Source organism: Sinohyriopsis cumingii, chromosome 6 (genome assembly GCF_028554795.1).
Source record: "Sinohyriopsis cumingii isolate HCF-2022 chromosome 6, ASM2855479v2, whole genome shotgun sequence".
NCBI lineage: Eukaryota > Metazoa > Mollusca > Bivalvia > Unionida > Unionidae > Sinohyriopsis > Sinohyriopsis cumingii.
The window spans coordinates 53,467,319-53,483,854 of record NC_142966.1 but is presented as its reverse complement, the minus strand read 5'-3'; the positions used below and the strand labels follow the sequence as shown (position 1 = coordinate 53,483,854).

Genomic DNA, 16,536 nt, shown 5'->3' with positions numbered 1-16,536 from the left:
TTACAATGTACTCATTATACGTCTAATTTAATTTTGCGGGGGTAAACTGTATAAAAGTCTACATCCTCTCTCTCAATTTATTTGAATGCCTGAAAATATTTAAGAACCTCAGACATTTATCCAGAAGTGGGCAGGTATCTGAATACAATACCGATAGAAACACGTTTATATTGGCACGTGAGTATAATCTAATGACAAGGTAATAATTAAAAAACTTGACCCAGCATGCTACGTTTGGGTCAACTGAACCATCTTTGCCATATGTAAATAGTAAAGGAAAAGACGGGAATATAATAAGAAGGGAGAGAAATGCAAATACAACTGAGATTATTGGAATTAGTACGGGCAAGTAGAAAACACTCTTCCGCTGTATACAAACTCCAGTGTTTGATGCTACCAAAATATTATGTCAGTACCCCCTTTTAAAGAAAAGGAGGTAGAGAAATATTTTCCTCATTTCGAGAAAACTGCTAAAATTGTGAAATGGCCAAGGAAGCATTGCATTATTGCATTGTGGTGTTGCAAACTGTACTTATTAGCAAAGACTCTGAAGTCAACAATTCACTTTCACTAGAAGAAGTTGATACTTATAATCTGGTCAAGGAATGGAGGGTTATGAGTTGGTGCCTGAGACATATCCTCAACGGTTTAGAAATTGTCTAAAAGCCACTATTCAGGCTGATGTTGAATGTCCATGGGAAAACGAATAACTTTTCAATAAACGGTGTACAGTCAAAAAGGCTGACATATATTATGATAACCTGAAACAGCTCGTATTGATTCCATAATTCCATCAATAGTCACCTTAAGACCTACTTTGATGTGAAAAAGGTTGAAACTTTAGAAGTGCAGCTAGCAAAGCTGATGAATATGCTTTGACTCACAAAGTTTCATTTGTATCTAAATCCCCTCACAGCAGGTATTTGCTAAACACAAATTTAGTTTCACGCTAGTTCTTCCAAATCACAAACTGACTCAACTGTTAAGACAAAACTGCTAATAAGACTGATCATCATATCTTCCTACGTGCATAAATTGTAAGAAGAAATGACACGTTATTTCTGATTCGTACAGGTTAAAATTTAGGAAACAGAAAAAAGACGGAGCTGTTCTAGACACTCTCGTTTCTAAGATGCTAAGGTCACGGTCATGTATTGCAAGCAATATATTTGTTGGCTCTACCTAACATCCGCATGATTTTGGTATGGACAATTATAAACGATTAATGATGAAAAATGTTCCGTGTCACTTGTTGGGGAATATGCCAAAAATATCCGTTAAGATACTAATAGACACAGGAGCTTCTCAGTCTTTTATGGTTAAGTACTTTGATATTTTGTTCTCAAAAGTCATCTTCTAGTGAAAGTGTTCTTATTCAGGGAATAGAGTGCAGATGTGTTAATGTTCCTTTCCATTGTGTTAATATATTATCAGACTTAATCTCATGACCCTTGATCATCGGACTTCTTTGCCACTAGAGGGTGTTTTTTTTCCCTAGGTACTGACCTAGCTGATGATAAGGTTCTGGTTAATCCCCTTGCAACTGACGAGACTTGTATGTATCAAAGAGATTCCCATTGAAATGGAAATCCCTGGTTTATATCCGCTTTGTGCTGGTAGTAGAGCTATTACAAATAAATCTATTGAGAATGATGTTGATCAGGATGCTACTCCACTAGCTGACACATTTATTGGTTAGTCTTTTAAAGATTTCACATTTGCTCTTTGTATCGATCTATCTAGATTCGTCGATCACAGTGATACCATTCTAACTACCCATTATATTAATTCTAATCGTCAAGGGGACAAAAGACAATCACAAGTTTTCTCATATAAAAAAGATCCTGTTTGTTTTAGAAAGCTATTAGCGAAACCGAAGCCACACAAGTAGCAATTGTTTTGTTTTAAAGTGGTCTTTGTATGCAAATGGAGGTATCCTGAGGTACGTGCTGGTGTTGAGTGGTCAATGTGCTATCAAATTATTGTTCCTTAATCATATCTACAGGACAGTCTCAGTCTAGCCCATGAAGCTCGTTTAGCAGGTCGTTTATGTGTGACTAAGACTTGTCATGTATATTAAATCTTTTTTATAAGCCGAAATTTAAAAGTGATGTTTCTAAATACTGAAGATCTTGTCATAATTGTCAAATGATAGGAAAGCACAATCAGAAGTTACCTAATGATTATCTTCAACAAAGTTCTGCATTTGACGAACTATTTAGAAGAAGAGTGGTAGATTGCGTTGGTCCTTTACATAAGACCAAATTAGGCAGCCAATACTTGTTGACGATAATATGTGCGTCCTGAAGATTTACATAAGCTTTTCCATTGAGGAATATAAAACCTAAGACCATATTAAACGCTTTGGTATAGTTTTTCACACCTTTTAGTCTTCTCAAGTCTCTTCATTATGATCCAAGATCAAATCAAGAATATGTACGTTTGGCTAGTTATTGTAGTCCTTATAATGTTTGAAAGAATGTAAGTGACTTCGATTATATTATTAATACTCCTGGGCGGCACAACATAAGTTTTTATCATTTTAAATGTTAATACGTTAAAAGATATAGCCATGTAAATGTTTTAATCATTTTTTCGGTACCGGACCTAAACAGCCATTATTTAAACGAAGTCGTGAAATCGGACTGTAGTGACTTTAATTTGACCAATCTTCACAATTTCGAAATATTTAACAATCTGGACCAGACATATTTCCATCCGCTGCCACAAGAGAAGAGTGAATTTAATCAGCTATTAAATGAAAATGAGCACTTCTTTCGAGATATTCCAACACGAACAAATAAAATCTACCGTGACGTTGTAGATTCTACACCTGTAAAACAACATCCTTTCATGTTAAATCCCTTAAAACAAGACAGTTTGATAAAAGAAATTAAATATTTGCTAGTAACTGGATTATATTAGTTATATACGATTGGCTGTAAACAGTCACATGATACTGATCTGGATTTTTGTTTTCATATGATGAATTCTGGGACTCTTTTAGTTTTTGTACTGTTCGCAATATAAATAAACATTGCAGACCCATCATTGTGTCATTGTGAAAGGACTGTTTCATCTTTTTTTTTCAGCAAATAAATATAAATTATACCCTTTTTATACTTTTTCAAATATTCTTTGATTGAAATACATAGTTTACAATTTGGCGTTCGTCTGCTACATAGTCGCGCAAAATGGCCGATTACGGTGATTTTGCAATTTTCTGCGAGTTTTTTGAACAATTAGATGACAACGAGTTAAAAGAAATAATAGCAGCGATTGAAGCAGTTGAAGATTGGTTTGACGATAATGCGATTCATTTTGCAAACGCTGAAAATGAAACAGAACAACAGAGATTGATAAATTCCCTCACATAGCACCCCATGACCTCAATCACCCTAGCCATTCACACAATAACAATAATAGCGTGGTGACTGGGTCAATCTATTTTGAGGCCGCTGAGGTATATAAACGAAGCTTCGAGAAATTATCTGAGGAGGACTTAAAGGCTATTTAAATAAATCAATAGTCAGCGGCTACTAAACAAAATACAAAATGAGGCATTGGCGTTTTCAATGTGTTTTTTTAAATTGAAAATTTGTTTGCTTATTTTTAAAAATATTTGTGGGTATTGGTAGAATGGTGAATAGTACCACTTACACAAAAAATAAAAACAAATATTTATGAGACCATTATTCAAGACTGAATAAAGTTTTTAAATGGTAAAAATACCATCTCCACCAATGTGACTTCAGACCATTGAAAAATGTATATAATAATCCATAAAGGTGATTGTTTTGCTAATTTAAATTATTTTGGATGTGTAGTCATTAATTTCTTCCAGCACTCCAGACTTAACTATGCAGCTAAACAAAACCTTTTGCCGGTTTTGCAATCAACTCTACATTCACATGTTATCCTTCCTGTCATGTGGAGACTTCTTTGTTCACCCTTCCTTTCCCACTTTTTATAATTCTTTAAATATTATTCCTTTATTTATTTGTATTTAGTGAAGCATTTATTGTTTACTTCTATTTAAATTTCCTTGTTACCCCCTTTTAGTGGGTGTGACTCTTCAATCGTGTGACGTCTTGGGTGAGGTTCGATGGCCAGTGGGAGTAATATACCCGTTCTCCGCCATTCCAGTGGTTATAGTTTGCTCCTCATTCATTCTAGACTAACAGAATCTCACTTGATATGGGTAATCCTATATGCAATCATAATTATTCATTTTAATAGTTTGTTTTATTTAGGTTTATTTCATTACTTTACCTTATCATGTTCTGCCCTCTTACATACGAAAACGAAAGCGCAAGAATGGTTGATACGAAGAGACCCTTTATTGTATTGTAGTTTTTCATGGAGGGAGTTATCATTGTTCGTACCTCTGTCCTCTGTAGCTCTCCCTCGTGAGAGACGTCAATAATTTATATACGTTTTGACAGTATTATTTCTTATAAAAGAAAGGTAGATACACTTTACATATAGTGTACGCAGTTGAACACGTTAGAAAAGTCAACCTGTTAACATATCCCAAGAAATTATTGCGCAGCATTATCTTTAATGATTGATTGCGACCGTGTGAAGTGTCCTTACCCCACCTTTAGGAACTTGAACATCTGAGTGACCATGTTTCTCATAGATTGTCCAAGGAGTATTGGGAAAGAAACCTTAGGTCGGTCGGAACATGATCAATTTACCCCACAGGGACTCGTTAAAAAAACTAATGGCATCGATAAATGTATAGAGGGTTAGGGTTAAGAGACCTGTAACCTGGACCCACCCTGAATAAATAAATAAACTCACCTCTGTTTAGAGAAGCATGTGGACATTTGCCAGTCTCTCAACTGACAGAAACTTGTCCAACCAGAACACTTTTTCGAGAAAAAAATATTCCAACGAGCTAATGTTTCTCATGTGATGCATTTTCGACTCTAAATAAAATTTGTCTATGTCTACTATTCCAAATCATGTATTGCAGACATCAGATCACAAATACATTAAAGTAAATCTGGAATATACTAATCTGTGAATCATCCATTTACATGATTATCCAGCAACTGGAACACTTCGTAGTGGAATTGGCATATATTAGGTGACATTATTTTAAACATTCTTGTCGAAATCGATGCATATGGCTTGTCTATACAAACCCGATGCAACTGTGTGACATCACACAATAATTGTCATCGAGATCCAGACTTCAAAAATTGTATTTTCTCTTTCAAATATTCTAGTCACAGTTGCTATTTGAATTATGACTTGTAAAACATCCAATTTTAAATATTCATGGTTACAGGAGTGGGCATTATTGATTCAGCTAGTGGCTGGGACTATATTTTACGCACAACAAATGAAAGGTACATCATCTCAGCCAGGGTGAATGAAACAAATTTATTTTCTTTTTCTGTAAACTATTTCAATTAAAAAATATTATATGTGATAAACAAAATCTCAGATGAGTACTGGTTTATGAAACTCGTTTAATAATAAACTTTTGCTCTTGTGTTTGCCTTGAATTGCAAAAGCTGTATATTGTTTAACTCGTTTCATAAATTAAATATTAAACCATTATTCATTTGAGCTCATCTATTTATATATAATGCTTGATCGATCCTACACACAGACTGGCGTTGAGCTTTCCTCTGCATTGTTCGTTACATTTACGACGTAATTGACTCTCTTGTTATATACATGTTTCTTATATAATCCGTTCTTTTTCAGTAACGGGTCTCCGTTATGGTTTCCGGATTCAATTCTTATTAGATCTATAATAGGTTCTTGTTGTGGCTCTGTTTTACGCATTGGACAATACTGTTTCTTTTAGCACAATCTTCTTCGGCACTGCAGTCAAAGCGGTATATGGGCTATTATTTGACTAATATGTGCCTATTCACCTGTTAGCGATGCATTGAGTAGGTCTGTAATCATTACAGATTGTTCATATGGTAAGTGTATGCCTGACCATTTCATAATATATGTTATTCCACTTTAAATGCATATGTCTTGTTCTGTTTTATTCCGTGTTTTTTTCTTCTTCTATTTCTCTAAGTATGTAGTATACTTTACTATTAATGTCTATTCTCTAAATGATGTTTTGGTTCCTATATTTAAATACGATTTCTTTGATATGTTTGTAGTTCCTGGGTGGCTCTAATATTTTCAAATATGTTTCTTATCTGTGTAACTTTCTGGTGTGTCCTTTAAAGTGAACCCAAACCAGGAAATATAGATGGCTACCGTAGAACACGTAGTACTTTACCTGATAGGATGTATTACTCCACTCCATATGGAATCGCGACCGCTTCAATGGCCTATTTGTTAGAGCGTCCGCCTGGGACACGGGTTAACCCATCAATGGCCTATTGGTTAGAGCGTCCGCCTGGGACGCGGGAGATCACGGGTTAGAACCCAGGCCGAGTCATGCAAAGACATGTAAATGGAACTAGCAGCTGTCTCACTAGGCGCTCAGAATTAAGAGGTTAGTATTGGGACTGGTATGCCTGGTGTCTGGATAATGTGAATGGGTGGGACATGATGCTACGTACTCTATACATCACTATAAACTGCCACACTGCAGACATCTTAGAGATATTACTGAGATTTTAAATCTCACACACACGCCATATAAAATCAACAATAAATCAGTCAAAAACATTCAAGTGTGTATAGGTAAAGTCCACAGTTTCCATTGGATACCATAAATTACTATAAAGAAACAAATTAACTATTCTTTTGTCACTTACGTGTGTTTGCAAAGGTATCCATATGCCAGCATTGAACTATACTTTATCCATTAAAATTTCTAAAACAAACTTTAATGGATTCTTTCCTTTGTATATTCCGAATGTTACACCACTGACCATTAGTAGCATGAAACTATTTGCTCATATTCACCAATTTGTATGAAGTAAAAATGCAATATTTTATATCACAATAACTCAATGTTATCTCGTAATGACACAATACTATGTCGTAATAATGGAATGTCATCACGTTATTACGCAATAATGCCTCGTAATAATGCAACATTATTTCGTAATATCGCAATGTCATCTCGTAATAACAGAGTATCTCGTAATAACGCAATGTTGATTGAATATGACGCAATGCAATCTCAAATCTCATGGCGCAAAGTCGTCCCGTTAAAATGCAGTATGGTCTCCAAATAGCGAAATACTGTCTCTTAATAACGCAATGTTATCTCATAATAACGCAATGTCATCTCATTCAGACACAAGGTTATCTCATACAGTGTAGTACTATCTCGCAGTAACGCAATTTTATCTCGTAATAAGTTAATGTTATATCGTAATAAAACAATGTGTTCTTGTAATAACTCAATGTTATCTCATACAAAAGCAAAATGTACTTTTATTTAAGCTGGTGCTTACGGGTTTCCGTACATTGGCCCAAATGTGTGAAAATATCATTTTCGAATTTTTTAATACATACAGAATGTGGCGATAACTAAAAAATTTAGTCATTAACTTTAAGAAAATCATTTGCTAGCATGAGCCATTAAAAACAGAAAAGTTTAATTTTAGAATAACGCTCCACTTTATATTCATTCAAGTCATTAAATGGAAAATATTGTTGTTTTGCTTTTCAGTCACAATAACATTCATGCTTAATCGATTATCGACACTATGTCTTGCATCTAAATTTTGATTACTATTAATATTATCCCCTCAATTCTTTTTTTAGCAAAGTTTTCAATGAGGTACTTCCTCTTTAACAATATGCAATTTTGGTCTTGTATTGCAAAAGAATCAGTGCCTTGTAGTACTGTAGCGGGGGATATCTTTCGTTTATGTCTTTCAAAATTAGACATTCATTGATCACTGACTGATGACATGTTTTGATGATCCAATATAGTGATGATTCCGATACAGTTTTAGAAAAGGGGTACTATTATGAATGCAAAACAAGACATAGCCTGTAGTTATTGGGATCTGAATATGTACAAAGAAACGATTCAAGTGCACATTTAGGCATTCTTGCGTGTATGTACAACATAATATATTCAGTGATATAAGGTGCTTAAGATAAGCTTGTATGATCTCTATTAGGCTTTATTGATATTGGAACTGATGAGCATGAACCATGTATTACCCTGCTCATTGTGTGGTTGTGAAACCTGATACAGCCATTGTCCTCACAAAAGATGCTTATATGAAGACAGGCCATAACGTTTGCATTAGGTACATGCATATATATATATATATATATATATATATATATATATATATATATATATATATATATATATATATATATATATATATAATGGACTCTACCGTTTTATTCCTTGTGAGCCCAACTGTTGGCTATGTGTATACAGGTATACTTGAGATTATTTACCTGGTAATATTTTTGCACGTAACAGTAGTGTGTCCACTTCTTCCTGGTAGACTAGAAAACGAGGTAAGAAAAGAAATTTTTTGGTGAAAGATGCAGTTTTGAATATCAGAAATTAGATGGCAAATTCTATTTTTACCTTCAACAGAGTAACAGACACGGTTTTATGTATTCGTTTTTCCACTTAATTTTATGGGTGGTGGTGGTGGTGGAAAGAGGATTAAAAGTGCCGAACAATATAGGTTTAAAAAAATGTAATAATATCTTAAAAAAAGCGATTATGGTAGGCTTTTAAATGACCCTGCAACGAGGAAGAAAAATTTATCCTAATCCGGATCTTTAAGTCATCTATACAGAGGACAATTTCCAAGGAAACAATGACGAGGTACCGGTGTATATAAAATAATTGTTGCAGTAAACGATGACTCTGTTTTATCTAGTTCTTGTAAACGTTTTGAGATATTAATGTCTTTAGTCTGTTAATGAATGTTTTGGAACCAAATTTAACTTAGATATAAAAAAATTCAAGACGAACGATGTTCAGCGCTTCTGACTATTGTTGAAAATGAGACACAACTAGAATTAGGTTAGTGTAGCGTGTTTATTTTGGAAGTTAAAGCTGTAATTTATAATCATAGTCAATATTTTGATACGAGCGATGTTTTTATAAACTTCTTTAGAATCATTGACCTCAAATGGAGTTACGATTCACTTCTATTGCAAAGCTCCTCAATTAGTTATAAAATTTAATAGTCATGCCATGCAGTGTACACAGTGAATGAGATAGTCATGCCATATAGTGTACACAGTGAATGAGATAGTCATGCCATACAGTGTACACAGTGAATGAGATAGTCGTGCCATACAGTGTACACAGTGAATGAGATAGTCATGCCATACAGTGTACACAGTGAATGAGATAGTCGTGCCATACAGTGTACACAGTGAATGAGATAGTCATGCCATACAGAGTACACAGTGAATGAGATAGTCATGCCATACAGTGTACACAGTGAATGAGATAGTCATGCCATACAGTGTACACAGTGAATGAGATAGTCATGCCATATAGTGTACACAGTGAATGAGATAGTCATTCCATACAGTGTACACAGTGAATGAGATAGTCATGCCATACAGTGTACACAGTGAATGAGATAGTCGTGCCATACAGTGTACACAGTGGTTAAGATAGTCATGCCATACAGTGTACACAGTGAATGAGATAGTCATGCCATACAGTGTACACAGTGAATGAGATAGTCATGCCATACAGTGTACACAGTGAATGAGATAGTCATGCCATACAGTGTACACAGTGAATGAGATCATGTTGTGTATACAGTCAAGGAATACTGAATTGCAATTTTGTATTTCCGAAACAAGAGACAATATTCGTGCATAAAAAGTACAGATGAATGGCCAGTTGGATAGATGGACGAAATGATGGACATACCGCTTATGCAAATGTATTCATGGTTACTTTGGATCATTTTTGCAATGATATTATTTTGCCTTGATTAAATAATGCAGCTGATAGGTAGAACTGGGAATTCGTTCATAAAAAAAAACGTCAGTATTATTCGTTATAGATAGAATACACTGATTTTAACCAATTTTTGACCTTTTTCAACCAGTTCATTAATGAAACGCTAAACGGATACACTGGCATAGAAAAGCAAGAGGGCACACATTATTTGGTACTAACAGACATAATGCTAAGAACGTGAAAAATACGATGGGTTGATATCAGAGTGCACACTTTGTAGTTCGGCCTTTCGAAAACGGCGATAAAACCTAAAAAGTAAATAACGACTCAATAAGCTATACCAACACATAACAGTCCAATTTTCATTAGAAAGAGAAAATATGCCGACAATACATATTATGCATGTGAAAAGTGGTTGCACTTCATACCAATAGAGAGCTTTTTAAGAAAATCTTGATAAAGAAATGTATTTTTGTACGAAATTGTTTTGGGAGGGAAACTAGTTTTAGAATTCTGTTTATATTATACTAAGCTCTGAAGTCATCAAAGCACACGTGACATTCAATCTAAATATGCTCATCTATCTCCACTGTATCCCCCCCCCCACAAAAAAACAAACGGACATTCAGTATAACTAATGTGAATTTTAAAAGCCTCATCAATATCAAGGTTAAAAGTTAGTCATACTAGCCCTTATGAAGCCATAACGATTCATTGGGCATCATCACTAATAGATACGTAAATAATAATTTGAGGTCATGGGTGATGAATGATTCTTTAAATTGGTTCATTATCATGTAATAATAATTAAATTATCAATTAAAATGCAGGAATTGGAGTGAATGTTGAAACGTTGTCGAATATTGTTTTCAACTCCTTTTGTTTTGATTAAAGTTTATTCTTCGTCGCATATATAGCTTGGTACTTGACAGCCAGGTAGGAAGGAAGGAAGGAAGGATGGTAGGTAGGTATTTAGGTGGAAGAAGAAATGTATATATGTATATAGAATGGGCTTTACCATTGTATTACTATTAAGCCAAACTGCTGGCGATGTGTACAGAGGTATGATTGACAAAATCTACCTGGTAAATGTTGTGCACGTAACAGTGCGGTGTTCACCTCTTCCTGGTACAGTATAAAACGAAGGAAGAAAGAAAGTTTATTTTAAACGTGTGTAATTGTTGTAAGATACAGTTTCCAATGTAAAACTTAGATAATAGCTTCTATATTTACGATCAACATAGTAACATATAGGGGTTTATTTGTTGTCTTTTCTTCTTTATTATGTGGGGTTTTAGTTGGTGGAAAGGGATTTGTATCATTATAGTTATAATCAGTCATAACTGTAATATAATTTTCAAATCTGAGAATTTTGATCTAAGTGTGTATATATGCAAAGTATAAGATCTAAGTCGAATAATTTCTACTCGCCGAATAACCTGATGCAATATTAACTTTTATAATCTATCTAACCCCACTTAACAGGAGCACTGGAACATTTCTTGTTGTTTTATTTCATAGTTTGACCCTTCGGATCACTGAAAATAATTAACTATTGAAACTTCACTCACTCTACAGCTGCCATAGCTACGTATACTTCTCCAGGATCTACTTGAAATGTAGGAGGGCTTTATTTGCATATGAAAACAATGATAATACTATCATTAGTAATGATATATTAAAATGATAAATAAAATAATAAAAATAATAATATAAAACTTATCATATGATATCACACTGCACACATAATCCATTCCTACGTAATGGATTATTTATTTATTGTAACTGTTACATATGACAGAGTATTCAGTGTCTCAGTATGGAAATTTCTACACGTAAATAAGCTTTATTATTTATTATGAAATAGAGAGGTGTGAATGTTGTATTTGTTTCCATATTTGTATATATATATATATATATATATATATATATATATATATATATATATATATATATATATATATATATATATATATATATATATATATATATATATATATATATAATCGAATATATGAGTTTGCCTTGCGATAAAGTTTAATAACTCCCTCATGTCTACGATCTAGGCAATCCTGAATTATTGAACATAATATGTTTAAAACTTATGTTTTCCGCAATCATTGACATCGGCAAACATATAATAAATAATTGTTAATTCAATTGTTTCCATGATACTGAGAAAATGTTTGTAGTTTTTACTAAATGCTTTCAGTATATATTCACCTATAAGGGACTTATAAAATGTATTCTAGAAAATTGACTGGCACACAAATTTGATTTGAGTCACCCATAAGACTCACCTGTATGATAACTTGTCCCCAACAGAACTCCAATTCAGACTTTTGTTTCAATCATACAATCATTATTATTATCGCGTTCAATCCATCCTATCTCTAACTCATTCATACTTTAAGCAGAATGTAAGACGGGTATAAAACAACTTACAATAAACTTTAACACGGTAGTACGTCCAGAATCGTTGTTTAAATGACTTCGGTTACGCTACAAATCCCCGGTCAATTTACCATGCTGAATGAGACCAATATCAGGTTTTTGATCAGTACGGCTTGAAAACACAATAATCTTTTGTGTCCGGGTATCGTTTGACATCCCACAACCTGCACTTTGAAATAAGGGCCAACCTGCCCATTTGACATAAGAGACTGCTATGGTACAGGAAACATTTTTAATTATTATCATTTGCTAATTGGTAGGGCTTTACAAAATAAATCTTTCCTAACCTGCGAACACGTCACAATCTTCTCCGAGTTTGCAGTGTATTTTTGTATAATTAAAAATCCCTTGCGTAAAAAAATATAAAATTCAATATTCATGTGTATGTTTTTATTTCAGTTATTGTTATATATCTTATAAAACCTTACACACACATGCACACACACACACACACACACACACACACACACACACACACACATATATATATATATATATATATATATATATATATATATATATATATATATATATATATATATATATATATATATATATATATGTGTGTGTGTGTGTGTGTGTGTGTGTGTGTGTGTGTCTTTTCTATGAAGCTTTGTGAATGCCTATTTATGGCCAGATAGCTCTTTTCTTCTAGTAATTAAATCTTGTAGCTTTAATTTCTTATACAATAAATTATAAGTGCCATTTTCTCCTAGATTATTCTTGAGTGACATCGGGATGGTAATGGCAGATCAAGCATATTTCGTTCTGGCATTAATTACAGTAGGATTACCTGGATCGCAAGCATGGGTGGCTGCCGAATGGAACAAATATGGTGTTGGGTATCAACCAGGTTAGTTTTTATTTTCAAAGAAAAAACACTCATCGATATATTCTCTATATAATAATATCACCTTTTATAAGATTATGATCAGAAAATTTTATTTTTCTAAAGCCATTTTCCGTTATTTTTACTCAACAGCGAACAAAGAGTGCAATTTCGAGGGTAAAGAATATAGAGCTCATTTGCTTCCAACGCACCAGTGTCCTATGAAAACTGGCCTAATGACATGGAGCCCACAATACGTTCTATACATTGCTCACTGTTGGTCTCTCTCATTTAGCTCTTTGTCATAATCTGCATGAACATAATTTAAAATCAGAAGCAACAGACACACACACACACACACACACACACATATATGTTTCAAGCAAGTTCAATATTATGATTTTAACTCTTTCTAATTGTTGATATTATTCTTCTATGCTTGATCATTATTACTATTATTATTATTATACTTATTATTATTATTACTATTATTATTATTATTATACTTATTATTATTATTATCATTATTATTATTATTATTATTATTATTATTATTATTATTATTAATATTAGATGATCAGAGTAATGGCATGCTGTGGTCACAGACTTATGGATATCTGCTTTTTCACGGATACAGTGGATATTGGTATCGGTCGTACTCTGGTTGTAACGTGGATCAGTATGAAATCATACAAAGCTGTAGAGGACCTTCAGTGTAAGAATCACATTTTAATACAATATTTTGTTTAAGATTTTTGCACATTTTACCATATTCCTTTACGCATGTATTAAATATGCGCTATTAAGCTACATTTACCCCAGTATACATTACATTATAGCTCACAAGCAGTAACTTAGAGGTAATTATATGGTAGTATTCTAATACAATGGTCCTTGTCCACAACACACAATTGGGTTACTAACGGCATCGCCCTGTTAACCACACTGCATCATTTTGTAAAACATGCATTGTCATGTGAAATTCTTCTGATTCACAATCAATATTTGAACCAGGTCTACGTTTCTCGAAATCAAGCAAGGTATAACTGGATGTGTTCGTACCTTTAAGGTTTTAAACTCGTTTATTGCATATAAAAAACAAAATGAATTTTTGTTTACCTGTTACAGGGACATAAATTCAATGGGACATCTGACAAACCTAACGAGGCAAGGATATTTTACATCCACAGTTACAAGCATGTGAGTATTACAAAAGAGAATTATATATATATATATATATATATATATATATATATATATATATATATATATATATATATATATATATATATATATATATAAAGAGAGAGAGAGAGAGAAATTCTATGACAATATGGTTAATGATAGAGCGCTAGTCGTGTGTGTGTGTATGTGTGTGTGTGTGTTACAGAGAGAGAGAGAGAGAGAGAGAGAGAGAGAGAGAGACAGTGTTACCATAACCAGTTGAAATTATATATCATATTTTGAACTGCATTTCTCATGAGAGAGAATATTAACGGAAAAATATACTATTTTATATCACTTGAAAAGGAGAAACACATAAATACATAACATCCTGCACAAATTGTCTTTTAGAAAAGTCATCTTCACACATACATTTTTAATACGCCAGAAATACACAAACAATGGTAGAAAGAACTGCAGTACTTGACAAGTTTCTGCAGAGTATAAAAAAACTTATTTTCAATTGGTGTTATTTTTTTGGGGCGCACTTTGGTTTGGCAAATATCGACAACTTGACCTATTTTTCTCGAAGAAGAGTTATATGTATCTCCAAGAGAAAAAATACTTGTAGAATCCTAAAATCATATTTATATAGTCTTTGTATAATTCTTTTTTCACTTTTGTTTTCTCTCACGAATTTTTTCAATACAATCTTCACAATTGACATACTTTGCCGTACCGGAAATAAAGTCACTGTGCCAGTTTATGTGAGGTAAAATTAATCTGATTTTATGGTGAAATTACTTGCAAGCTCCGCATTTGGTGACTATTTCAGTTAAATCAAGAACATGAAAGTAATGACAAAATACGTAGTGGACTTGAGTCTATTTCACCCGGAAGCTCCAATAACATGTTTTTAGTTCCTATTAAGTTTATTGCTTGGTGCAAGGGAGATAAAACTACTGATATATGTAACCAGCTTGCTTCTTGAGTTTGGTTCTCATGATTATTACATCGAGGTTAGAAAATAAATCATATTGGTCAAGAAAGGATGCTTTCAATTTAAAAGAAAGTAGAGGAGCCAATGAGACAGGTGGAGTGCTTTACCCTCACTCTTCCTCTCCAGCCGCCCGTGCAGTGAAGCGCGACTTAGATCAGCTAATATATTTAAGGCGAGTTGGGCATTTATGACTGCGTACACTTTCGACGATTTCCACCGCAAAGGTATGACCACTCATCTTTTTTTCAGCAAGCGCTCAAGCGAAAAATAATCGCGTACAAAGTGGATACGAAAACGATTCGCCAGCCATAATTTTTCTTTCTTTATCTGGATGTATGAAGATAGCAAATGGCATGCTACAACAGACAGACAGACAGACAGACAGACACACAAACGCCCCATATAATAAATATAATTTTTATTTCAGATCTATCAAGTTTACTCCTATTCAGAACATCAGCAAAGACTTTTTCGCTAGTCTAATCAATCTGCAAACAGTGTAAGTAGTAACTACTCTAGCTTCTTAGCTTGTCCTTACTTTAGTACTAAAGAGAGAGATATTACAAAGGAGACAACATTATTTATCTGTGTCACGTCAAAATATTTTAAAATTATTTTGAGCTTTAGTTAACGGGTGTTAAAACAGTTGACATGTGAATTCCAGATGATTTTAAAAAAAGTTATCTCACGTTACTTACAATAGAAGAGAACATGCAAGGCGTTAATTAATATCAGTTTCAAAATTATTATCAAATTATTAAAATAAATTAAGCTAAATCTTAATTAAAACAGTCCAAGGTACTTTAACTGTGAACAAATAGATCACTTGCACTCTCAGAAAAGTGATACGTACTAACAAATATTCATTAATATGCATTACAGTCTCTTTCACTCAATCGAACGTGTTCGGGAAAAACTAATTTATCTTCCCCGTCTTGATTAAATATTGTATAACAAAGACCAAGCGACAAGAAAGTTTATAAAACCGCTGTTGCTACTATGTTTTGAAAACGATCTCGATATCTCCAAAAAAATTAAATTCTTACATTAGGCTACATTCAGTACTACTAGGTCAGCTACTTTTTGTTTTGGACTATTTCTCAAACATAAATCATATTACACCAGTAGATTGTCAACCCATACCGGTCACGTGAGCAGCGGGAAGAAAAGTGCATATATGCATGGGTTCCGCATCAGCGGCATATTGAAAGGGAAATAACATCTTTAAGCCTTCTGTGA

At 33.5% G+C, this 16,536-nt stretch overlaps 1 protein-coding gene across 1 annotated transcript in view; it reads left to right on the top strand.

Annotated features, from left to right (window-relative positions):
- The first annotated feature begins 1,582 nt into the window (after nucleotides 1-1,582).
- The window catches only part of LOC149796948 (uncharacterized), a 62,099-nt gene continuing 47,145 nt past the window's right edge, over nucleotides 1,583-16,536 (top strand). Inside the window, exons 1-6 of the mRNA XM_089960668.1 lie at nucleotides 1,583-1,694; nucleotides 5,300-5,360; nucleotides 13,021-13,157; nucleotides 13,707-13,848; nucleotides 14,262-14,333; nucleotides 15,725-15,796. Of these exons, the coding sequence (XP_089816794.1) occupies nucleotides 1,583-1,694; nucleotides 5,300-5,360; nucleotides 13,021-13,157; nucleotides 13,707-13,848; nucleotides 14,262-14,333; nucleotides 15,725-15,796 (596 nt within the window). The remainder of the gene's footprint in view (nucleotides 1,695-5,299; nucleotides 5,361-13,020; nucleotides 13,158-13,706; nucleotides 13,849-14,261; nucleotides 14,334-15,724; nucleotides 15,797-16,536) is intronic.